Source organism: Heliconius melpomene, chromosome 14 (genome assembly GCF_056956725.1).
Source record: "Heliconius melpomene rosina isolate 202511_hmr_F chromosome 14, ASM5695672v1, whole genome shotgun sequence".
Taxonomy (NCBI): domain Eukaryota; kingdom Metazoa; phylum Arthropoda; class Insecta; order Lepidoptera; family Nymphalidae; genus Heliconius; species Heliconius melpomene.
This window is the reverse complement of record NC_140402.1, coordinates 6991625-7017040: the sequence shown is the minus strand read 5'-3', so window position 1 is coordinate 7017040 and position 25416 is coordinate 6991625. Positions and strand designations below refer to the sequence as shown.

General features: G+C 29.6%; 3 protein-coding genes across 8 annotated transcripts in view; 1 reads left to right on the top strand and 2 right to left on the bottom strand.

Moving 5' to 3' along the window:
* Positions 1-139: 139 nt before the first annotated feature.
* On the top strand, positions 140-6643 carry LOC146532199 (polynucleotide 5'-hydroxyl-kinase Nol9). Its single transcript, XM_085197803.1, has 5 exons — positions 140-1897; positions 2366-2582; positions 2920-3399; positions 5560-5723; positions 6239-6643. Exons 1-5 carry the CDS (start codon positions 328-330, stop codon positions 6514-6516), a joined length of 2709 nt encoding a protein of 902 aa, XP_085053929.1. The 5' UTR covers positions 140-327; the 3' UTR covers positions 6517-6643.
* Rho1 (ras-like GTP-binding protein Rho1) lies at positions 4036-8366 on the bottom strand. 2 transcript variants are annotated; one of them, XM_085197812.1, is made up of 2 exons: positions 8208-8366; positions 4036-8000 (listed from the first exon to the last, which is right to left on the bottom strand). In XM_085197812.1, the coding sequence occupies exon 2, from the start codon at positions 7993-7995 to the stop codon at positions 7417-7419; it is 579 nt and encodes a 192-aa protein (XP_085053938.1). In that variant the 5' UTR covers positions 7996-8000; positions 8208-8366; the 3' UTR covers positions 4036-7416. The 2 variants fall into 2 exon arrangements, with proteins under 2 accessions (XP_085053938.1, XP_085053937.1); XM_085197811.1 differs by having other exon boundaries at positions 8127-8318.
* A 595-nt stretch (positions 8367-8961) lies between these two features.
* Aldh-III (Aldehyde dehydrogenase type III) overlaps positions 8962-25416 on the bottom strand; it is a 30015-nt gene continuing 13560 nt past the window's right edge. For 2 of the 5 annotated variants that reach the window (XM_085197804.1, XM_085197806.1), the window contains exons 2-11: positions 23769-23812; positions 22514-22753; positions 19891-20112; positions 17598-17761; positions 16186-16416; positions 15497-15700; positions 14239-14354; positions 12553-12688; positions 12076-12226; positions 8962-10883 (exon numbers count right to left, since the gene is read on the bottom strand). In XM_085197804.1, the coding sequence (XP_085053930.1) occupies positions 10863-10883; positions 12076-12226; positions 12553-12688; positions 14239-14354; positions 15497-15700; positions 16186-16416; positions 17598-17761; positions 19891-20112; positions 22514-22753; positions 23769-23812 (1529 nt within the window). In that variant the 3' untranslated portion in view covers positions 8962-10862. Of the gene's footprint in view, positions 10884-12075; positions 12227-12552; positions 12689-13554; positions 13671-14238; positions 14355-15496; positions 15701-16185; positions 16417-17597; positions 17762-19890; positions 20113-22513; positions 22754-23768; positions 23813-24748; positions 24937-25416 lie in introns of those variants that run through there. The other 3 variants (XM_085197807.1, XM_085197808.1, XM_085197805.1) reach the window with 3 other exon arrangements.

The window sequence follows — 25416 nt, the reverse complement described above, 5'->3', positions numbered from 1 at the left end:
TATATTCGGCATAAAAATATATCGTACCGTAAATTACACCAATAGCTAAAAAATCTCTTTTATCCCTATGCTTAAACGATAACTGATAAGTTGATAATCTATGTATTAGACAGTTGACAGCTCATCTGTGTTGACATTTGACAGGTGGCGACCACGCTCCAAGTGTCTAATGCCGCTGTTTTCTTTCAAAACACTGATAGAACTTGAAAAATTATTAATTATTAAGATTTTAATAAGAACTATTAGATAAAAATAAATTACAAATAATATTTTCCCAGCCACAGCACTTAATTCAAATTATTTGGAGGTATTTACAAGCCGATTATTATGGAATTCTTTGAAAGAGCGCACGTTGTGAAAAGAAAAGCAGCAGATAATGTTAAAAAGCAATTAAAACAAATGCTACACGGGTACAAAGTTAGTGACAATAAACTTATTCAGAAGTCTGCAGAAAGTAAACATGATTTTGACGATACTACATCAATGAGCGACTTCTCAGATTTAATCCTAACTAATTCTAGTTATGAAGATAATGTTACAGCAAGTGAGAAATCTTCTAATGAGGGAAGTAATATACCTAATTTAAGTCAAAATTTAGAATCGTCATCAGACAATGATGTTAAAAATTTACTTTCGGAACATGAAAGTAGTACTTCGCTTTCTAAAGCATCGAAAAACGATGGTCAATTCAGTGAAGATGAATCTTATATATGTGACTCAGAAGTATCATTAACTAGTGAACATATTTTAGACTCAGATTTAGAATCTAGTTCTTCAGACATGTTTGATGCAAATGGTGAATTAGCAATGAAAATTTATAAAAGATTAGAAAACTTAAATACAAAAAGAAACAAGAAGGGTAACAAACGTAAACATAGTGAAATAGACACCAATGACAATGATAAACAATCAATATCCACTATCGATGAAAAAGAAATTAGTGAAATACAGTTAAATAGTGATGATCTAGAAGTGAGCAGTAATGAACAGTCAGTGGAAGATAGTGACATCGAATCTAATCCAATATCTCCACCTTTTATTTCTATTACAGCTGTGGACATGCCACATCAAGATTTGGATGATATATTAGGAGAGTATAAGCACTCTACAATAAGAAATATACCATCTGATAATCAACACACTATCCAGTCATCTTGCAATCTTGAGTTCTTAGCTGAAGAAAGCATGAGTGTAGATGTACACACAGAAGATGAAATTGATAGCTTGATACCTGAATTAGACGACACTCCAGCCATTGAAGAAATTGATGAATTTAACAATCTTGATATAACAAATGATAGCAATATGACAGATTTAGAAATTATAGCTGATTCTGAAATAATAATTGAACAAGACCAAACACTAGAGCCACAAAATAATGTAGATGAATTATTTAAAATATATTACAGTCATAAGGGTTGCGTCATTGTACTGAAGCATCCATCTAAGCTGTACATTCAAGGAAAAGTAAAAATAAGACGATTGGGTGGAACTCTTGAAATATTTGGATATACATTAAAAGATGACTTTTACAATTTATATGCCCCATATTATAATTTTGCTCAATGTGTAAAAACTGTTGAAAATCCAAATGCATACTATGGCTTGTTTAGCAAATTAACTTCCAGTGGTCTCTCTGTTGCAGAAGCTGAAGATATAGTTACTTTTGCGGGGCACCAAGATGGAATAATTTTTTTGCAATCATTAAATAATAATAAAATTGAATTTATAGAAAATAATTTTAATTCTACATATTTGTTTGTAAAATCAAACAAAATAGTTGAACCATATTTCAAGAGTGTGTCTAATAGTTTAAAATGTTCGTTGTACTCTATTAGACCACTTAACAATTTCCGAGAACATCCGAGCTGGAAGGAAGCTTTAGTATATGCTGAAAGTAAGTATGTTCAGCATATTTTAATATTTTTACCTTATAATTTATATTAAGTTTGACTCTATTATAGGGAAATTGGAAAATGTCCAACTGTAGATATCATTATTGTATCGTCAATAGGAGGATTTTTTGTATTGATTAACTATTATTCTTTATTTCAAACTGCAATATCTTCAATATAAGCAGGCAGTAAATAATTAATTCTTAACACTATGTTAATATTTGGAAGAGTATAAATATAAAATGTAATATAAATAAAATCACAAGCCAAATAATAATACTTTGAAAATGTGCATCTTTTTAAGTCATTTAGACTTGTGCATTAAGCCATTTTTCAAAAAGCCTTAGTGCATATCCTTCTAAAAATATATAATCCTATACAAAAATTGTATGCAATTTAAATAATTTTAAGATTTCCATATAACATTTTTATGATAAATGATTAATTATATATTAATTGCAATTTTATAGGTGCAGCTAGCAGAGGTATTGTCTGTGGAGGCAAAGGTATGGGAAAATCTACATATTTAAGATATCAAGTGAATAAGTTATTGTGCAAGGGGCCAGTACTGGTTGTAGACTTGGATCCAGGACAGTGTGAATTTACAGTAGCTGGAAATATCTCAGCTACGGTTGTTAATCAACCCTTATTGGGACCTAGTTTCACACATTTGAAGAAACCAGAAATGTTTGTATAAGTAAATTTTCTTATAATATCTTATATAGCCTACTGTTGAGACACTTCTTTCCCAACTTTTCGCCGTGTTCTGGAAGCATTGCGCGTTGAATGGCTGAACTCAATGCCGCGCTTTGCCCCACACCAGAGCAAAGAGATGAAAATATTCAATATTTCATTTCCTCGAGTGGGAATCGAACCCAGAACCATACAAGCATATGCTTGTGGCAATGCCACGACTAACCTTAAAATAATTGTTTATAAAAAAACCTAAATACACCATATTGTAACTTATTTCCAATAAACAATGTTCCGTATTACACCAACAAATTTGCTTTGATTGTTTCAGAATGCTAAACATAGGAATGATAAATACAATGGACAATTCAAAGCGATACCTCTCCGCCGTCCACACTCTACTAACCCAATGCCACGAAAACAAAACCTTCTCAAACATGCCGTGGATTGTAAACACTATGGGAATGACCACTGCTTTGGGACTAAAATTTATAATTTATATAATATTAGCAACAAAGCCAAGTTACCTCTTGCAATATGAGTCGAAACACGCTAGAAGACGTTTCGATACTCTTCTGCGACCACAAATAGTTAAAAATTTATATGAAGAATATAAAAGAGATTGTTTATTCTCTAATGTATCAAGTCCAGTTGATTTGGACTATTCCTTCGTCGTGGCTTACGATACAGACGATTCTGAGAAGGATAGCTTCTCCTTGACTCCTAAAGATGAAAGATATTTAAATTTCTTGGCATATTTCAGTCAGTTGGCGGTCATTCAAAAAAAATTGCTAGCAATTACGCCATATCAGTAAGTATAATTAGTGTAGACTCACGTTATTTATTTACATGGGGAAGTTGTAAAGTAAATTCGCAACTTTACGCGGTCAGACATCCTGGTACTGATTCTTGTTTACAAAACTTATATCAACAAAAAAATCTTCATAATTTTAATAACTAGAAAATTAAATTTCTAATTAGAATGTTTGAAAGCTCTAATAATTTAATTTATAATTTGCATTCATTATTAGATGTTAATGTAAAAAATTTAAAGAAATCCTTTATATTTACTATCATTATACCAAAAGAGACATTTAGGAAATTAAAAGGACAATTATATTCCTACTTATAGGACAACTTCATAGGGATAGAGTATCTATAACATAATAAAATGCTAATAACTAATTTCTGTTTGCAATAACAGAATAATCAATTATATAACAAAGAAGTACAAGAAATTGACCCTATACTACAAAGTGCACCTTCTAAAGCCATTTATGATGATATTTGATGAAAAAGGATGATGTCGGATCTAATTTACAAAACCACGGATTTAACAAAATATTAAGTTTACAATCAAAATAGAATATGTATCTATTTATAGTACTAAAATAATCTACTAATAATCACAAAAAAAAACAATACACAATTAAAATAAAAGAACTACTATATATAATAAAACTTATATTTCGAATCCATCGATAAAGACAAAGTTACATACAAAAAAATCTATGTCAATACAAAACTAATCGTAAGTTAAGGACAGTTGCACCCAGCTTAGGTCTCAGCGTCTGTAGGTAATATATATATATATTTAATATATCGCGATGTTTACAAACCAGTTCTGATGGTGACCACGTCACGTCTTTTATAATACATGACGCATCCGCCACCCAGTGATGTCACTTACGTCGCTGCCCGCACCAGACGAAGAAAATAATTTAAAAATATATGGTATTCTGCCGTTTCTAAAATAATAATTTAACTTTTAAATATATTTCCAAGTTGTTAATATAAAATTTGCACTGAAAAATTAATACTAAGGCTTTATGAACCGTGAACTCCATCTGTATGTGACAATTCCATTGTTTATTATTAATAAAAGTGCATACGGGCCACTTGATGAAACCGTATAGCGTAGCCCTTTAAAATTAAGTATAAGTACGTTAATTAAAGAGGGTTCGCTTCGGACATTCAACTTATTAATATTTTTTAATTTTTGTTTATGATTTCAAATATTAAGTTGCTGTTCGAATCCTATTACAGATAAACGGCTCCTAAGTATAAAAGGACAAGTTAAAAGAGAAGATCGGGAGAACTGAATAAAGTAAAGAAATTAAATTATAAGTATAGAATAGATTTGACCCCTTTATTCCGCTCTCCCGTATACCTTCTCTTCTGACATGTTTATTTATACGCAAGGACCATCTAAAATAATATTAAAATATAATTACTTATCAAAGTGCAAGCGTCTTATAAAAATCATCAAATTATTATAGAGATTAGTAAAACACCGATTATCCTAAGTTGATTGGTCACCAATCGAATTATGTCTAATAGTGACATACTATTATATTATAAATCGTTGTAAACACATAACTTAGTAGATTTAAAAACTTTAAAAGACGATGAACCCTCTCGAACGTAAGGGGCTTCGGGTAGGAAGCAACAGGTGTTGCACATCATCCACGAATTTTAAACCTTATGGAGTAGGGAATAGTGATTTTTTTCTATTTATAAAGTTAGCGATTCAAACATTGTTTTAGTGACGAGCTACGATATCTCTGCGAGTAAAGTAACGTGAGTCAGTCCACTGCCATACAGCATCATTGTTCTATCCTTGCTATCAATAATTTCTGAGAATTATTCATGTCACAGTGTACCTACTGGATTATTAATATGAAAACTATTAATAAATGACGGTTAGATGCATACTACAAACATTATTAAATTAGTCAGAATAGGGGATTTTTCATAATTTTCTTCACTTATTTCAGCAAGTTATATAAAAAATTACAATATATATAATCATTATTTTAATAAAATATTATCAGAGACTCGTTTACAATCAGTTCTCACGCTTACATATACAACAAACAGAATGACTAATAGATAGATGAATGTATTGTTGTGGAATTTCCTACACAAATTAAACAATCTGGGACAATTTGTAATACGAATTATTTTCCAGGGTGCCTCTGAAGAATTTGTATATTGGTACCAACGTCTTTGTCAAGGCTGAGAGTATAGGTAAGGTGATCAATGGAAAAATAGTGGCGTTATGTCAACAGAAACAATGCGATAGCGCGAGGGTGTTTACACTGGCCGATAAGCCCCTACTGTGTTTTGGACATGGTAAGAAACTATTCGAAAATATTTAGGGTCTTTAAAAAACATTAATTTTACTTCACGCTCGCAAAGTATGACGTCATACGTTTTTATTATTTGTACGATTTGCAATTAGATAAGATTACTCAGTTCACTTATAGACATTAATCAGTGGAAAAAATTTTAGAATAAATTATTATAGAAAATATATTATCACTTAAATTATTAATTTTTCACAATAAGATTATAACAATTGATTATTTGGATAATATAAAAGTCTAGAAAAAAAATCAAATAAACCTATGCTTGTAGTGTCATTATCTTACTTCAAGTTAAACCACCTAAATGACTCAAAGATGATGTAACTCGAACAAAGTACATTAATATCATATTTGTGTTATCAATAAGAGTGCTATAATATAGTGCTTGATTAACTGATAAGTGCAAATACATTCTTACTACTTTATAAACGTGGAGCCAGCCGTCCGTTAGTCACAAAAACATCAAAACCAATTTTATCTAATTTAATGTTGTATTTGCAGGTTTTATAAGAGGAATAGATTGGGAAAAGGAGTTGTTATATGTTATTACACCAGTGCAGAGCAATGATCTGTGCGGTGTAGACACGGTGGTGTACGCAGACTGGGTGCCTGACCTGGTGGGCCTGGAAGGTCACCTGCCCGAGGGGACCATGCTCCCCTACCGCACCCACACACAGGACCAACTCAAACAATTCATGTCTACACCACGCAGAAGATTCAATCCTCTGCAACTGCTAAAAGTAACAAGAAGTGCCAAAATTGAAAGCTTGGTTAATTAGTTAATAAATTTGTAATTGGAATATATCCAAAATATCTTAAATTATAAAAGGAAATCTAATTATGTTAATTCATGTATATTTGAAAGATAATTTTGTACTTACAATACTAATAAAACATAACATAGATGATCATCGCATTTAACTTAAATATTCCCCCATCCTAGATACCTTTCCATTTATAAATGCTGTATTAAATTTTTATAAAAGTCAAAAAGTCTAGAAAAGAATTGTTAAAACATGGGGTTCCTTTATTACTAATAAATTATATTAGCATGCAATATGTCCATACGGAAAGTTAAAAATTTCACACAATACATTAAAATAAAACTGCCTTAAACAAAAAGAATGGGATTGTACGTCTCAGATGCGCACATGTACATCTAGCTGACAGGCACTTGGCGGAGTCAGGCGGGGCTCTCGCTCCATGACAAATAAATTTCCTACTCAATTTATACATTACTATTTTATTGAAAAATTAAAATACAAAATATCAAACTAAACAAAAATTGAGGAATCTCAGTGAGATGAAAATAGTTGGGGACTTTAATGTTGAAAAATGCTACTTGATTATATAACAGGAGAGTAACACACGAAATATACCAGCAGCTTCATAGAGTATGAGTCTGCTATGCCCCGACTACATCTGTTAAGGCAATTATGCTTACTCTTTATAGATAATCTATAAAATATACAAGTACCAATTGTGAAAATATAGCCACACGAATACTGAGTGGGTGTGCGTGCTACGCGGGCCGCGACGTCGCGTCAGCTGTCAGTATCAGAAGGAAGCACTGTGTGGCCGACATCGCGACTGCTGCAGAGTTCGAGTCGTATCAAACGTAAGTTTTCAGGCAGTATGCGAACGATTCATAAATCAGAGTTCTTCCGACAACAGCACAATTACAGCAGAGAACACCTAGTCTTCTTCTTCTTCTTAACTTGTAACGCGGCGCGAGTCGCCGTCTCGAATACTTCGCGGACGCCCTCCTTGCTCTTGGCAGAGCATTCGAGGTAGGCGAACGCATTAATTTTTTCAGCCATAGCGCGGCCCTCCTGAGGCTTGACAGGTTCTTGTTTCATCTTGCGGAGCTCATTGATTGTGGCCGGGTCATTGCGTAGATCCTTCTTGTTGCCCACGAGAATGATGGGCACGTTGGGGCAGAAGTGTTTCACCTCCGGTGTCCACTTCTCCGGGATGTTTTCGAGCGAGTCGGGGGAGTCCACGGAGAAGCACATGAGGATCACGTCTGTGTCCGGATACGAGAGTGGCCGTAGCCTGTCATAATCCTCTTGGCCGGCCGTATCCCATAAGGCTAGCTCCACCTGTTTTCCGTCAACCTCGATGTCGGCGACGTAGTTTTCAAATACTGTCGGCACATACACTTCCGGGAACTGATCTTTACTAAACACGATCAATAGGCATGTTTTACCACATGCACCGTCACCAACTATCACTAATTTTTTGCGTATTGCAGCCATCGGTCCTGTAAAAGAATACAACGCAAATAATTATGATGAGCGTCAACGCCTTTCATGACTTATAAATATGGCCGCCGTATAGGAATATGGGAAGGGAGTAGTCAGACAAGCCCTCAAATGTGAATAAGCACCTGAACTAGCGGAAGAAGAACAGCACCACCACATAGTACCCTCACATGCGAGGGTGGTTATTTAGTATATTTTGTAGATACCTGAAGATTCTGGCTAATTTCTGCAGAATATTGACCTATCGACACTTTTTTATTCGTCTTTGCTCATCACAAGCACTTTCGTTTCGTTCGTAAGTCAGTATTGCAACATTAGAAAATTATGAACATAAAGTATTAAGGCCACCCATACAGTAGAGTAAAAGTAAATGTAACTTGTGAAGATTTATTAAGTTATTAATAAAATAGGCTTGAAAAAATTAAAAAAATATTTATTGAGAATTAATAGATTTAAAATGATTATTAAAAAGATATTAAAATATTTGTCGTGATCGTTTGTCTAAGTGTATAATAAAAAATGAAATGTTGTAAACGTTGTATTACTATGTTTAAAAGAAATTTTTAAAACTGAATCTAAGCATGGACGTTTAAACTTACATAATTTTAAGTATTAATAGAGGGACAAATAAAAATATTAAGAAAAAGTATGACTTTAATATTACGGGAGGGAGAACCTAGAATCAAGACTTCATTTTATTAATCGTACGGTACCGTATCCTCGAAAATGAAACGAATATTAGGCTTATTTTTCGTTATTTTTAATATTTTTTGTATTTATGATACCTTCACAACGTAGACAATTAAATTACGGTGCGCATATAATCCGTGAATACATTCCTTATTAAACAGATGTTTCAATCAACGTTGACGTAGACATATCACGAATGATGTACCGTTCAAGTTCAACTTCAATTCAAAGTCAAACTTCAAGTAAATTTGACAATTACCAGAATTTCCATTTTGCCAATTTATTCTCAAAAGATTTAAAAAGATAAGGAATAGATCGTTCTGATAAATAAATAACACTAAACAGCTAATTGTTTATTGTTATAATTTCGCATTAATCGCGTTGTACCTCTTTAATAGTCATATGGGAAATATTAATATTTGGATATTGAATAACTTAGTAGTGGAAAATAAAAGGAAATTATTAATAAGATTCTAAAATGTTTATTACTGTTGTGTTTTAAAGATGTAAGCCATTGTTGATCTAAAATTTATTATTTTTTATAATAAATTTAAATGTATTCTGCATAGTTTTAGTATAGGTATGGAATTTACTTTTTTTCTCCATCTTGAATCTTGTTATTATTTCTAGACTGTTTCTTCTATAGTAAAGTTAAAAATTCAATTCAATTCTGTCTTCAATTATTTTATAAAAGATAATTTAGAGGCCAACTTGAATTGTAAATTTTAATATTAGCAAGTTCTTTTCAGCTGTCTATGCATTCTTGTTATTTTTAATTAATTAAAACTACAATAAATAACAATATTTTTAAAATAATGCTTACAGTATAAAAATATAAGAAAAATTAAGAAAAGGTAAATACTTAGATATAAAAATTGTAACACAGCAGGACTCAAACCAGTGCCTCTTCAAAATTATTCAAGTAACAAGTTCTCTAATAAAGTAAGGTCATACAGTTTTATTAATTTACTGTGTGGTGGCTAGACAGAACGGAGAGCCAAACACTAAGGTTTCTGCGTATCTCTATTTCCCTTCGGGCCTCCTCATGGTTTGTGTGTGATGATTTAATCAGCTAAGCTGACTCAGCATAACTTTTAAAGATATCACTTCTCTACTACATTCCATTTCTATTTCTTTCTTCTTTTCTAATTTCAGTACCAACACTGCATAGTGTACAGCCAAAAACTCCTGTATGTAGTTGGTCAGGCAGGAAAAACCTAGTGTTAACGAACACTAGTGATCCCTATTCTTTGACTAAATTTGAGACACATCCTGTTGACTGCCAGGGCTCAATGTCACGCTTGGTCTTGTCAGAGCAGAGGAAATAAATTATTTCTTGTGAGTCTTACTCATAACCATTATATGAACCGTAGTCAGATGTTGTCCCTTTGCACAATTGCTGCATTTGATATAATGATGGGGATTATTTTAAAATAAAATACAATTGTCTTGCCCCATTTATATTTACACACACATTGATTAATTACTATTTAAACTATATAACTATTAATTATTAACAATATGTATATGAAAATAGAAAAACACCTAAAATTATATATTGCAGTAACAAAATAGGGACATTTATATATACATACATTGTTTACATATAATTAGATTTCTTCAAAAAATAAAATTTGAAAAAAAGATCTTATAAATTCAATTAAAACTTTATATTAATATTTATAAAGCAGTCTTATTTATTATTTAGTTATTAATATAAATATCATTCACCATATATCTATCACATATTTATAATAGTTTTAAAAAAAACTGGAATATTAACAAAAAACATTTGTCCTTGGTACCAGTCACTAACTAAAAAGTTTATTGATATAAAATTATCAAATCAATTACAGAAATATATATTAGAACATAAAATAAATGCAATTTTAAGTGCATGTTGCATTATTTATTGTGTTCAAGACATTAGAATGTTAAAAAATATAAAAATATATATAAACTCTTTGAGCTGTATAAGTTAACAAGAAAAAAATAAAAGTACATCTTTATTTTATATATTTGTTTCAAGCTTTATCTTGTATATACTAGGATAGGCAAAAGGACCAATACAAACAGGATAAATTTGTAAAATTTAACCCTATTAATCATAATTATTTCAAATATTATTGCAACTTATTATATCAATTCATATGATTCACTTGTTGAGTGCTTTATGAATCCTCTGAGGCCATCTGTAAAAAGAAAGATAAATTATATAAATAAACATATTTTTATAATCATGCACAACAATTATAATATATACCTTTAAATATCCTTTAGTTTTTTTATAAACAACCTTACAGCTTCATATACTTATGACTCTTTAATATTAAAATGTATAAAATTGTCATAAACTAACATAACTGGTATAATATAATAAGAATCTATGAACTATATCTAAACTCAAATAAATAATTATGCTTAATTTTAAATATTTCATTGTTATTTTTATATTAAATGGTAATTTCTTTTATTTAATTATTCTACCTAATTACCACAATAATTTATTCTGTAATTACTTAGTAAATTAATAATAGTTATATGAAGCTATAGGGTTTCAATAAAACAACAGAAATATTAATACTTCTATATTGTAATGAGACATATTTGTTTACATTACGTATAAACATTATCAAATATATTATTATTAAAATAACAACCATGTTTATTATTATTATCTGTAGCAACTTTAAAAGTATGTCGTTCCTTCTGCGTTTTTAAACGTTAAAGTGCACGATTTTGACATATGTCAAGTCTATGTCAAACTAATCTCTCAAGTAAACTAAATAATCCTTATGAATACATGTTCAATACTAAAATTTCAAAATAAAAATATATGTATACATTTGAATATAATATAAATATGTATGTTAATATTTTTGTTTTTTTAATAGATTTATAAAAAAAAAACATAAAAAGTGAAACGTACATATTCTCTAACAAACTACACATCCATATATGATGCTTTATAACTTTGTGCATCTTTATATCATTTGTGCAATAAAAGAAAATAAAAGTATTACTTTTGAATTATACATTGGTATATGAACTTATAATCTACAGTGCAGGACTTACTTTACTATAAAACATATGTTTTCTACAATAAGCAATAAAAACTGCATCAAAAGTCATATGAATACTTGAAAAAGGTACTAGATATGCACTGTTTTATCAACATAGATATACAGATAACTCAATTAATCATTTTCACTATTATTTTTCAAAAATTGTAGAAAGAAAGTTCTACACTGAAGCCGATGTTATATTTGGATTCTTATTTTTATTTAATTTTTCCTTTTCCATTTATAATTTAAATATCAAAATTAAAGTTTTGACTACTCATGTCAATAAGTAAAAAAGTTTAATTTTGAATCACTTCTTTACCTTCTGCCAGGCGAAGATGCCATAACTGAGTCCAGCTCCTAGAGCAAATGCTAAAATGTGTGGCAAGTATTTGAATGATGGTTCTGAGCGTTTCTTCATTAGATTTGAAATAAGCTTCAATTTGCCATCAGTATATGGTGGATACCGTCCACTGTAATGATAAAATTGTTATTATTATTTTATTTTAACTTCTTAATGCAAATAACAAAGTACACAGAGAGAACCTAGTGTTTAGACATTCCGTTCCCTATGTCTCATTAAATTTTTAATTGTGTGTTGAGTGACAAAACTTGATGCTATACTTTGGCTTGTTACTAGAGACAGGAAATAAAAAAAAAATATACTCTTAGGTTTGCAGTGAGACACTACCACAGCCTAGTTTATAAGTTTATAAGTGGTACGATTCTAGACAACCAAAAATATACATATAATATGTCATAGATATAATAAAAAAAACGAGCTAAGAACACTACTCACGACGCCAATTTCTCTCCAATGGCTGCAAAGTTTCTTACTAAACAACTTTTCTTATGGGTGAAAGTATCAAAAGATGCTTTCCCATGATAAGCTCCCATACCACTGTTTCCAATTCCTCCAAATGGTAAAGTTTCAACTGAAATATTTATAAAATAATTAAAATGGATGTTACTAGAGTTTATTTTTTTAAGTTAGTAAAATCAAATAACTACTGATATTAGCTACTAACTCTCTGCACATAAAAGTATATAATAAATTAGTCTACATAAAAAAAAACTATTATTAACCAAATAGCATTAATTTTTAAAATCTAGCAATATTTTATTAATCATGCTCTATTGTTAGTCATTACGCTACAATTATATGTGTATTTACAAAAATTGTATTAAGGATAGGAAAACTAAAATGTTAATAGATAAACGAAAAAGTTTATATTAAATTGAATTATTATTTTTCTACTGGCAACAATATATACATGCCAATATATAGAAAAATTCTAAATATTATAATAAATTATTTATATAATAATATATAAACATAAATACATTTAAAATTGAGCATGAACCTAGAAGATAATAAAATTGTATATTTTTTCTAGAGAAATAGACATAAAATATTTATTGAATACATTATATATAAAAGTTATTTATGAAATCCGAACACTCTTGTACACTTTAAGAAATGGAAATGAACGTAAGCATTAGCTATTGACTCAAACAAGAAAAAATATTCAATAAAGTTTAAGACAGAAAGAATATATCGACAATATTTTTATATACATTTTAATAATATGTACACTCTAAATAATGAATGTGTTCACAATTTTATTTTAATTTCATATTTTTGAGAACAAAACAATACTACTAGCAAAATTCTATGTTTAAATTAACAAAACAACGCACATGTATGCGAAATTAAAAAAATAAATTAAAATCTCCATATTAAAATTGGCTGTTTTTAAATAATTAAATTTAAATTAATGTGACGGTGATGACGTCATACCTCCCATTTGCATTACAGTATCGTTTACACACATCCCTCCGCTCGTTGTATTCTCGATAATATTTTCCATAATCTTCTTGTTTGTAGTAAACACGTAGAACACCAGGGGTTTTTCCCTAATACAGATAACATATACCACCACCGTTATTTTAGCATAGATTATACAATAAATAATCATAAAATTTTATGTATTTTTCTTATTACAAAGACAATAGAGTGCAAGTATGAGTTAACAAAACATAATAATATAAGTTTAAAATATTTTTCTTTTAACCAAGTAACCATCACCTTTTAACTATTAACCAACTAACAACCAACACCGCAACCACACACCTTTCAAAGAGTTTGACCTCAACCAACAAAAAAAAAAGTATTAACAAACGAATCACGTTACAAAAAAACAAGAATTAAAATATATATATAAAAAAAATATAAATGAAACGTGATTCGTAAATTTTAATTATGAAAGTGCAGATGTATAATGGCTTTTAATAATAATGGGTTATAAATTTAATTAATAAACAATCTTTAATCTTCATATATAAAAACAATTCTCTTTATAAATCCACAACTAACTCTGACCATTCGACCTTCAAAGGTCAAAATCGTTGAAAGTCAAAAGGTCACCCCTACCGCCAGAGGACAAAGGTTGAAGGTGAAAAGGTCGCCCCTATGTGATCTTACCGCCATAAAACATGATAGTATCGTTCAAACAGACACTGCCCGAGCGTGTTTGCTCCGTGAACAATTTGTGTATGTTCTTTTGGTTGCTGAACGCGTATAGCACTAATGGATGCTCCCTGGAAACAATGGGCCCCCTTGGTACCTTTGTATGTACGTTGTTACACGAAATGATTTAGAAAAAAAAATGGAAAAAACAATTTATGTGACGCCTTGTATAGTTCTATATAATCTGTCAGCTCTATAATAAAGTTATTTATCAGTAATTATCTCAGTGAAATATTATACCATTGAAGCATTTTTCTTTCATTAGTATGCATAAAGTCGTAACAAAGAGTCACATGGTTGCAATTTATTAAATCTTTAATTATGCTCACACGCACATTCGCACACACAAGCAAATGAAGACGCACACACGCATGTATATTTTTAACATAGATAATATAAACAGATGTGCTTTAATAGTAGATAATATAAAATATATAAAACAAACAGTTATACATTATATATTAATGATATTTTCAATATGTAACTTAAAGTTTGACATTATGATTTAAGCTTTAAAAAGCCCGTTTTTTTTAAAACATCTCAAACAGACAGACTATATTATTTTAAAAACCTTTGAAAACAACAAGAGGTAGGTCGTAAAAGTAGGAAGGTATACTTGTAGATAATAAAAATATAAGTGGCCAAAAATAAATCTTTTATAATAAACTCATCTATTTATATATTATATATTTTTCTCCTCACAAACATACCCAAAGTAAAAAAATCCATGAAATGCACTCCAATGATCGACCAAAGTCATTGTAAAATGCGCCTTATCAGTTGTTAATAAGGTAGTTTTACCGATGCAAAGCGTATGGCCTATTTAATAGTGGCTTGATTGTTTCCCACTTTATTATGCCACTGTGGAATTAAGATGTTATCTTGACTTGTAAAATGTTTTTAATAATGTGATTTATCATATATAAAATACATTTCGAAAACTATATTCTAACTCGTAACTAGTCTTACTTTTAATAGTCATATTATATCAAGATCAATCAAAAAATCTTTTAAGTATTTACGCAAGTATAAACAATTAATACATTTATATTTATAATATTCATATAAACTATACTATTAATTTTAAATTCGAATATGTAAATATTTGGTCACATCTAAAGCAAAATAAAAAAATATCACAAAAACGTTTACATGTCAAAATAACATTAGAAAAAAAAAACTCCCCTATTTCATATCAAACACCTTAACTTACCTAGCATTTATGAATTTGATGGCTTCGTAAGCATTTTCTATGGGCACAATTGGCAGGATGGGACCGAATATCTCGTCTTCCATAATTTTATCATTACCGTTCACATTAGCTACTATTGTGGGCGCTATAAAGCGTTCTTGCGGGTCGTATTGACCACCTATTGCTATTTTACTTTTGCTCGCATCTACTAGGGTTTGGAGACGACTGTAATAAGAATTTGAAATGTTTAAGTTTCTATTTTTTTTTCTTTTATATTTGATATATATCAACAAAAAACGAAATCGTCGTCAGTCAATATTTCGCAATTAAAAATATAATAAAAAAAAAAGAGATATTAACAGCAACTATCAGCATCACGTTCATTTTACATATATAATCACGAAAACATTTTTTTTAAAGAAATATGGACCTTGTAAAGAAACTTTAATGATATAAAACATTACTAATTTAAATAGTTAAATTTTTAAACACGTAATAAAACTAGTTATTACTATAGATAAAATTGTGCTTTATAATTAGTTAACTATTGTATAATTAGTTTTTTAAGACTGATAAAAATGGTAATGCACATAAATTATAATTATCTAAGTTGAATATATTTTGTTTACTTAAATAATTTGAATATTAAATAACGTTAATAACAGAATATTCTCTTCTGCAACAATTAAGATAACAATAAAATAACTTACCCAAAATGCCTATTATTAATAATTCTGCATAGATCCGGTGATTTTTGCGGTTCTTGTCCATACCATTCCTTTAGTACATTTTTGGCAATGTCAACAAACTTCTCTTGTACTTCCTTCGTACACAGTATATAGTCTGGCGCTATGCACGTTTGTCCCACATTGATGAATTTACCCCAAAGCACCCTTTTAACTGTTACTTCCATGTCCACTGTGTTGTCTATGTATACTGGACTGTAAAATTGATTTTTTTTGTATAAATTATGACATTGTATATTCATTCGTGGCGTAGCGCACATAGAGTAATGCAAACCGACTGGTTGTGCGTTCGATCACCACTCGAGAAAATTAAATATTTATATTTTCATTTCTTCGCTGGTGTCGAGGCAAAGCACGGCGTTGAACACACTCAACACGCAATGTCTCCATAATTCGGCGGAAAGTGGGGAACGGAGTGTCTTAACACTAGGTTCCCTCTGCCTATACTGCTGTGTGCAAAATCAACACATCGCATTAGCTTAAATAATAAATTTCCCCAGGGTGGGTATCGAATTCACATTTATCAACATAATATATAAGAAATCTGAAGCTGAATCAAGTAAACCAATACAATGTTTATTAAGAAAAAAACTAGAACACTGTCCTTGTAATATAATACATATTTGGCAATAGGCTTCAACAAATGTGTAAGCCAATTATGTTATTAGTATCGAATGTTTCGTCTTTATTTGGAATTATAAATTTCCTTTTTCATGACTTAGAGGCCATAGGAAATTTGACACAGCTAATTAAGATTTAAAAGTGCCAATAAGAAAATTAGCTAAAAAAAATTAGCCGTGGCGCAGGGGTAATGTGTGCGCGTGGCGTGGGTTCGATTCCCGCTCGGAGGAATTACATATTTTTATTACTTCACTTTGGTGTTGACGCTACATGCGGGATAGAGCGTGAAGTCGAAAAAAATCAAATATGTTAATGCTTTGTTACTGCAATATGTTTTGCGTAACTAAGTAACCAAACTAGTAACAAAGAAAAAAAAACATTACGTATCAAGTGTATTATTAAAAGGTTACAATTAAGTTAATTATAAACAGACTGCATAAACTAAATGAACATATAGAGTAACACTTGCGCCATCAAGACATTTATCAATATCGGTTCATTAGTTTAATAGTTTGAAGGGAACAAAGGAATGGACATATAACCAGATAACATAATTCTCCTTATGGGCTTTGCTGCAGTCGGGTAAAAAGGATATTTTTTGTTTTTTCTATTTTATAATGCTCTAATAGGGCGCGATAAAATCAAGTCAGAGTCAGATTTCCGTATTTTTTGCATTTTTTAAAAATGTTATTCTACATTTAGGAAAGCAAAAACTCAAAGATTCGTAAAAGAAAATTTAAAAAAAAAAACATTACCTCTTTCCACCCAACTCCAAAGTGACAGGTGTCAAATTCTTCGTCGCCGCTGCATATACAATTTTGCCTACATTTGTGCCACCAGTATAGAAGATATAGTCGAACTTCTGTTTCAACAGCTCTGTTGTTTCTTCTGGACCACCTTCCACTATTACTAAGGCATCCTGTCATAATAAAGAAAATTATAAAATAAATTTATTAGACTTTAGTGATAAAACAATAATATTTAGAAAATAATGTCTTGAATCTCTTATAGTTTGATCCCTTATCATTGTGTGTGTTTACTCCCCCAAGTTGGGGCTGGTTGTACAGTACAAGCCATTACTTTTATATTTATTGTTATAAATAACACTTGTTATCAACATAAATATAATCTACATACATAAAATGGTCACTCACTCATCACGAAATCTCAGAAACTACATGTGCTAGGAATCTGAAATTTTGCATAGGAGTTACTTATAGGACGTAGGTGCTCGCTAAGACGGGAATTTTTAATATTTGACTCTTAAGGGGATGAAATAGGGTTTGAAAGTTTGTATGGATTTTTTTTAAATCGCCACCGATTTTTATAAGATTTGAAATTTAGACTCTTAAAAATATTTCCTTAAACACGTGTTTCATGGTTTATTACGATTCACCCTTAAGGTTGCAAATAAGCGGGCGAAGTTGCTCGCGTCCTCTAGTATTATTATATAATAAAATAGTTACATAACTTTAACTATTATCTGAATAACAATAACAGTAATATTTTTTAGTAGTAATAAAAATTTAAAACTAACACAAACAACAGTACTAATTAATTTTTATAGTTCATAATAATAATCGTTAAAATTCTAGAACTGTTTATGTACAACGCACTATTTTTAAATATAGGTATGTTCTATAATATCAGTAGCATAGTCAATTTTTAAGCCTAGTGTTAAGACACTCTGCTTCCCACTTTCCTGCGAATTCTGGGGGTATTGCGTGTAGAGTGGTGGAACTCAACGCCCCGCTTCGAATCGTTACTAGAACGAGCAAATAAAAATATTAGATATTTCATTTCCTCTAGTGAGAATCGAACCTATAACCTTGTGCCCCTGAACGGAAGTGAGACTGGACAGAAGTGTCTTAATGGGAACGAAGTGTCTTCCTAGTGTGTGAGCACTGGGTTCCCAAAATCGGTTCGTTTAGCGTAAAAATAAAAAAAAGTTTAATAAACAAAGTTTAAGAGGAAGTCTTTGTTTATACCTTTGTCTATTGTATTTTATGTTCTGACATAGCATTATTACTCACAATTATCTAATAAATATTTACTTGTAACCTTCAAGTATCATTGAAACTTGTTTCTGAGTATGTATTTAAATGAGATTTTTGTGTTAATGTATTATCATAAATAATAAAAAAATGCAATTATTTTTGTTATCAGTTAGTTCTTTTAACAACTGTATAAAAAAATACAGTTGTAAAAAGAAGGAGATGAGGAGGAGGTTCCTACTTTTTAGAAGTCGATTAAAAACAAATATTGTTTAATTCAATATAATTTTGTTGATTTAAAATATTTATATTCTATGTACGTTGCAGTTATTTTGGTAAATTACCACTCCAGGAAAATCGTATATTGCAATATATAAGTGTTGCAATTCTTAAAAAATATAATAAATAATATTTTTACCAAAAAAACAATTATTAAGTTAAATAAGTAGACAAAAAATGATCAAAAATCTGGACTCTAAAGGAGCAAATATCTAGAGATACTAACGACGTGTATGTAGTGCTTAGTTAAAATTAATATATACAAAAAGTGTAAATTATTATGAGTCTCTTCTGAATCCATTACCATTGTTTTCTAAATTACACCCACGGTTTTCATATGTTAATTCCATGTAAATACATTTGTTTCATAATTTGAGGAAGGAAAAAGACAAACTCTTGAACTTAATAAACTTATGTATACTATTGAGTAAAGGTATTTACTATTTGTATATCTAACTAGGTAAATTAAGTCATATATTTTTAAATCAACACAAATATTCTTCGAAAGGAGATTCAAATTCACAACCATCATATGCAATTAAGCCTAATAACTGAGCTATAACAACTTTTACATAGTAATACAAAAATAATACTAACATTATACTTTTTAGAAAACATAAAAATTTGAATGTAGTGTGAATCTAGAGATATTTTCTGGACAATTTTTCAAACCAGATGACGCCAATGGCGGTGGTTCAAAAGTTTTCTAAAAAGTATTATTCCTTTCCTAAGTGTAAAAATACACTAGAAAAATGTAAAAAAAAGGAATACTCACATTATCCAAATATTTCGGCAACGTTTCAGCTATGAATTGGGCGGAGGCCACGGCCAATTCACTCGGCTTCACTATTACCACGTTCCCGGCGGCGATGGCGGCTGCCATCGGTAGTAATAGAAGCTGTAACGGGTAGTTCCAAGCACCGATAATGAGAACTACGCCATAGGGGTCGTTGAATATGACTACGTCGTCTAGAATGTTCACAATTCCTTTCGGTGGCTGGAATGTGAAATTATGTATTAAGAAATTACTGGAAAGTTTATAGTATTTTATTAGAATAGTACTTTTTATTCTATTTTATATAACTTCATATAAAAATTCATATCAGAAGTAAATAAATAATGTAACTAAATACATTTATTACTATTAATATAATAAGATTTCTATGAATGCTATATGAAAATAAACTATTCGTATAGCATTAATAGAAGTCCTATTTATATTAATAGCAATGGATGTATTTAGTTACATTACTTTGACTGTTAACTCTACATTATAGATGATAAGTTAAAAAATATTATATACTTTTTTTATTGTAAAACCTCTTAGTATAATCAGAATAAATTAGCAAAAAAATAGGTATAATGAAGTTATTGAAAATGACGCCATATCAGGTTTAAAAAGGCATTAATATTTATATATTGTAATAATAAAAATATCAGTATTGTAAATGCAGTACATCAATAAATATTGACATTTAATAACCTTTGTTGGTACTGCTCAGTTTATTTATAGTAGTTATATTTACTTACATATATTTTTTCCTACTTAACTACGCATGTCGGTCGTGGCGCAGGAGCACAAGCGTGCGACTATATATGAGACAGGTTGTGGGTTCGATTCCCACTCGAGAAAAATAAATATTTAATATATTTCTTCGCTCTGGTGAGAATAGGGAAGTGTCTTAACACTTTATGCAGCTTTATTGACTACTCTTTTAGACCTTACACCTTGGCATTTTATCCGTCACTCCATTTTTTATTTTGATTTTGAATTAATTTCTAGCATGAAGGAATATTTTATTGATTGAAATTGAATATATTACACAAAATAGGTTAAATAAATTATAATTTGTTACATTATAGAATTGAGAAATTTGATAAATTGTTAGTATAATCGAATTCTGCTTAAGATTAAGATAAAGAAGCTACTATGTATATGTGTATGTATGTGACATTTTGAATATGTACGTATTTAATCTCTTAGTAATATTTGCAATCAGATAATTTATAATAAAAAGATAAAAAATCCGAATCAAAATAATGTATTTACTTATGGAATAAACGTGTGACTGTAAACGGGACGGTAATGGATTCAATTTCCACAAAGGGGAATTAATTGTTATTTATTAATATTTCCATTTTTTCACTCTGATAACAAGACAGGCAATGCCACGAAAATTCAGCGGAAAGTCTTAACACTAGGTTCCCTCAGCTATATGCGGTTAAAATGTATACATATAAGCTAGTTAAAAAATGTATATAATCTGTATTTTAAAACATCTATGGAACACGCGAGCCACGACCTCAAGACATACGAGTAATTACAGGTAATATTCATAATTGGAATACTTATTATGTAGATATAATAATACAACCTGGTCGTCAACTATGCAGAAAATTTTATAGGAAAGTGCTCGAACATAATAGACAGATCTGATACAATATGACAGAGCAATGAATTCATAATTTTTTATTTATTTTAATGAAGGGCCATTTGCCATTGCCATTTTGGTGCGGTGGGCCAGCGTATGATTGTAAACGCGATAGTTATGGGTTCCATACCCATTCAGGAGATCAGGGAAATAAGATTTTTTTAAAAAGTCAGATAAATAAAAAAAGATCTGAATTAACAGTGAGCTAATGAAGGAGTTTTAAAAAGTGTGAGGTATATTGAAGGGAAAAATGTTTATCTAGCTAAACTTTCAGGGCCAGGAATCAAAGCCTTACTTATATCTCAATAGAGATAATCAGAAAAGTAATTATTTTTTTTTATTTAAAATATTATAAAACTTTATTTAAAATATTATAATTCAAGTAAACGGTGGTTGTTCTTGAATTTTACAGTAACTATAGTAATAAAATGGAAGAAAAAACTTAAAACTTAAAACAAGCGCGCAAAGCAAGTTTCGTTTTTATTATTGTAAGTTTTTATATGCAAATATCGACGCCATTATACTGTATCGTTATAGGTGTTAGTTATTTTTTTCATAAAAAAATATTTGATGCGTAGTTTTAAATGATAAAATAATGACTTAGTAGACAATATCGTGTTTTTTTTAAGCAAAGTAATATAGAAGGTTCGTTGACTTACCTACTCCTAATTAAAAACAAGGCAAATATTGAAATGCAAGTCTGCAAATATATATTTTTTTTTATTTCCTCGAATTTCATACAAGGTAGAGGAAATTAATATTGCAACAACCAGGTCAAATACTTTTTTTTTCAATATACATTCTACTGTACTACAGTACGGACGATGTATCATGGCCATTTTGAAACAAATATACGGAAATATCCGTGATTAACTCGCGCACGCCCAAGGCCACGACACGGCGCCCGTACTGTACAATAGCATAAAACTAAAATAAAATTCCATAAGTAATAAAACCACTACTCACCCGCTCTGGCTTGACCCATTCGTCAAATTTATTCAATATATTCTTAAGATCATTAACCAAGTAGTCCACTTCAAGTAATATGGCCTCAGTTTTACTTCTACGTAGATCCTTTACTAGGGCGTCAATCATAGCACCCCTGTTCTCTTCATACATCCTCATAAGGTTCTTGAGTTGTTTCTTCCTCCATTCTGTTGGCCTCGTTAAGCCACTGTTGTATGTGTCGTGGGCTTTTTGTACAACCTGTTTTTTTTAAATATTACAATGTAATTAAATTTTATGGACATTATTTTAAAAGAAAATTTTAAATAAAATGTAGTTTTAAGCCTTTCTAATATAGCGAATCGTAGTTAAAATTGAAAAAGAAAACACAATATCACCGAGGCCCAGGGGCACTAAAGTGTGACTGTAAATGCAACGGTTGTGAGTTTGATTCCCACTTGAGGAAAGAACTATTTAGTATTTTCATTTATTTGTTCTCGTAATGAAGCAAAGCTTGACTTTGAATTCCACCACCCAACGCTTCGAGAATTTGGTAATAAATGAGGAGAAATGTCTTAACACTAGGTTCCGTCTGCCCACCCTGCTGTATACCTGCTGCTGATCGAGAAAAAGTATGAAGAATCAATAAAATAATAAGTTAAGTAACACTTTTGTAACAAAACAAAATGGAATACAGAATAAACCAAACTGCTATATTTAAAGTATATACATCAATTAACATTTTGATAACTTATGTTTAAATTGTGTATAGGTAATTACTAAAGTCTGATTAGTGTTGTGCGTTTCATAAATACCTTTGTTTTAAGTGGATATACATAAACTAAAATTATTATTAACATATTAATTAGATCATTAATATAACATTACTTGTTTTGAAATCATAAAATGGACGTAAATAGTTAATTGTCTCCTATTTTATGTGTTAATAAAAATAAAATATGTGTAACAATATTACATCACATGGAACATAAACTAATTCTATTAGTTCTTTTAAAAATTAATGTACATTTTTCTGTTTTTGCTTTATTCTGTATATATTTACAGATATAGCAGGGTAAGGAGAGACTAGTGTTAATATAATCCATCCTAATATATTGAATGGTAAAATTCAGCAGCACATTTTAACTTGCCAGAGCAGGAAAATGGAAATAATTATTTTACACAAGTAGGAATTATATTTATAGTCAGAAGCAGTTCCAACACACTACATCAAAAAGTAATAGTTTATTATACATTAATATAGTAAAAATTATACCTCTGGTATGTTAACAGGCTTAGGTTTGGAGTTTGATAATGTTCCTGAAACAAAAAAAAGAGATATTAATAAGTTTATTTTTACTTTACTTATTTTACTTAAGCAGTAAAATTTAGATTTTTTTTAGTTTTACCCATATCTATTTCTCATATATAGCAGGGTAAGCAGAGGGAACTTAATGTAAATAATACTATTGACTGATATCTACAAAGTTATGAAACCCTTGCAGATAATTTCTTTCTGTGAGTTTTTATTAACCATAGGACATATTTGTTACATATGACACTCAATTTTTGTATAATTATGACAAATTATCAAGTGTACTTTTACCCTTGATTGATAAGTAATATGTAATATACTAATTTATCACATAATAGTAACAAGATTTAAGGATAAAAATTTAAGAATTAAGCTGCATAAACAAATGATAATAATAGTATTTACGTTCTCTTTATATTTCTATGAAAATATATAATGAAAGATAATATTCTTTCATAATAAATCTAGAAAAATCACTTTAAAATTAAATTCCAAAATAATTTATGATCCTTATTCTGAAAGACAAATGTTATAAGATTTATTTATTCTTTCATAATATAAATGGTATAATTAATTATAAAGCATGAAAGTAATTTTTTTTCTTATAATTGACATGAAATTTAATTATAAAGTAAAAATATTATTGAATATACACTTTGGAATAGTGAAATAAATACAAGCCATTACAAGTTTAACTGGTTATCTGAAATTTGTACTTATCGTAGGGTTAAAGTCCTCAACCATTGTATAAGTTAGGAACTTTTTATTAAGTACTTAAAAGTTGTCCTAATGAAAACTTATTCTAAGGGCTTATTTATCGTATAATATAATCTTTGTTCACATTAGGTATAATATAAATTATGATGCATGTATAAATCATGACCACACGAAACTTAAATATTTTAAAAAAGAAAATTTCCTTAAATATAATATTTATTTACCTAACGTCATTTTCAGAAATATATCACTGGTTTAAAACAAAATAAAAGTACTTTGTTTAATTTCACTTTAACTTCTAAGAGTTGTGTGGATACGACCAACCAATAATTTTAAATGAAATATAACTTTTAAGTTATTCGTATTCTTTCGCAATCGCAATCCAGAAATTGTAAGCAACTCACTATCACTATATCCATATGTCATATCATGTCCACAGATTAAATTTACCTTAAGGAAGATATGTCATTGAACGAGAACAGATTATAAAACAACGATAGTCGACGTTAACTAGACAGATGTTTTAAAAATAATGATATTAATTAAGATAATAATATTATCTTTGTATAAGATTGACTTAAATTTTACATAATAATGGAAATATGAGCTAAATTTTAATAAAATGTGAATTAAAATTACATTTAATTTTTTAACGATTCTTCTTCTTTGTCGTTTCGCTTTTGACAGTCTTTTTTAAAGGTTGGTTTTTAACGATATCACTAGTAATTGAGTTGATTTTATTCGGACTTCGATAATGTGAACTTAGAAATAATAGTGATGAAGTTATGTACTAGTAAATGTAAAAGTCATCATTGGATGTCATCGTGTAGTGATAGCAACGCCATCTCTATTTCATTTGTTTTGCTTATTTTATTTAATATTAGAGCGCTGA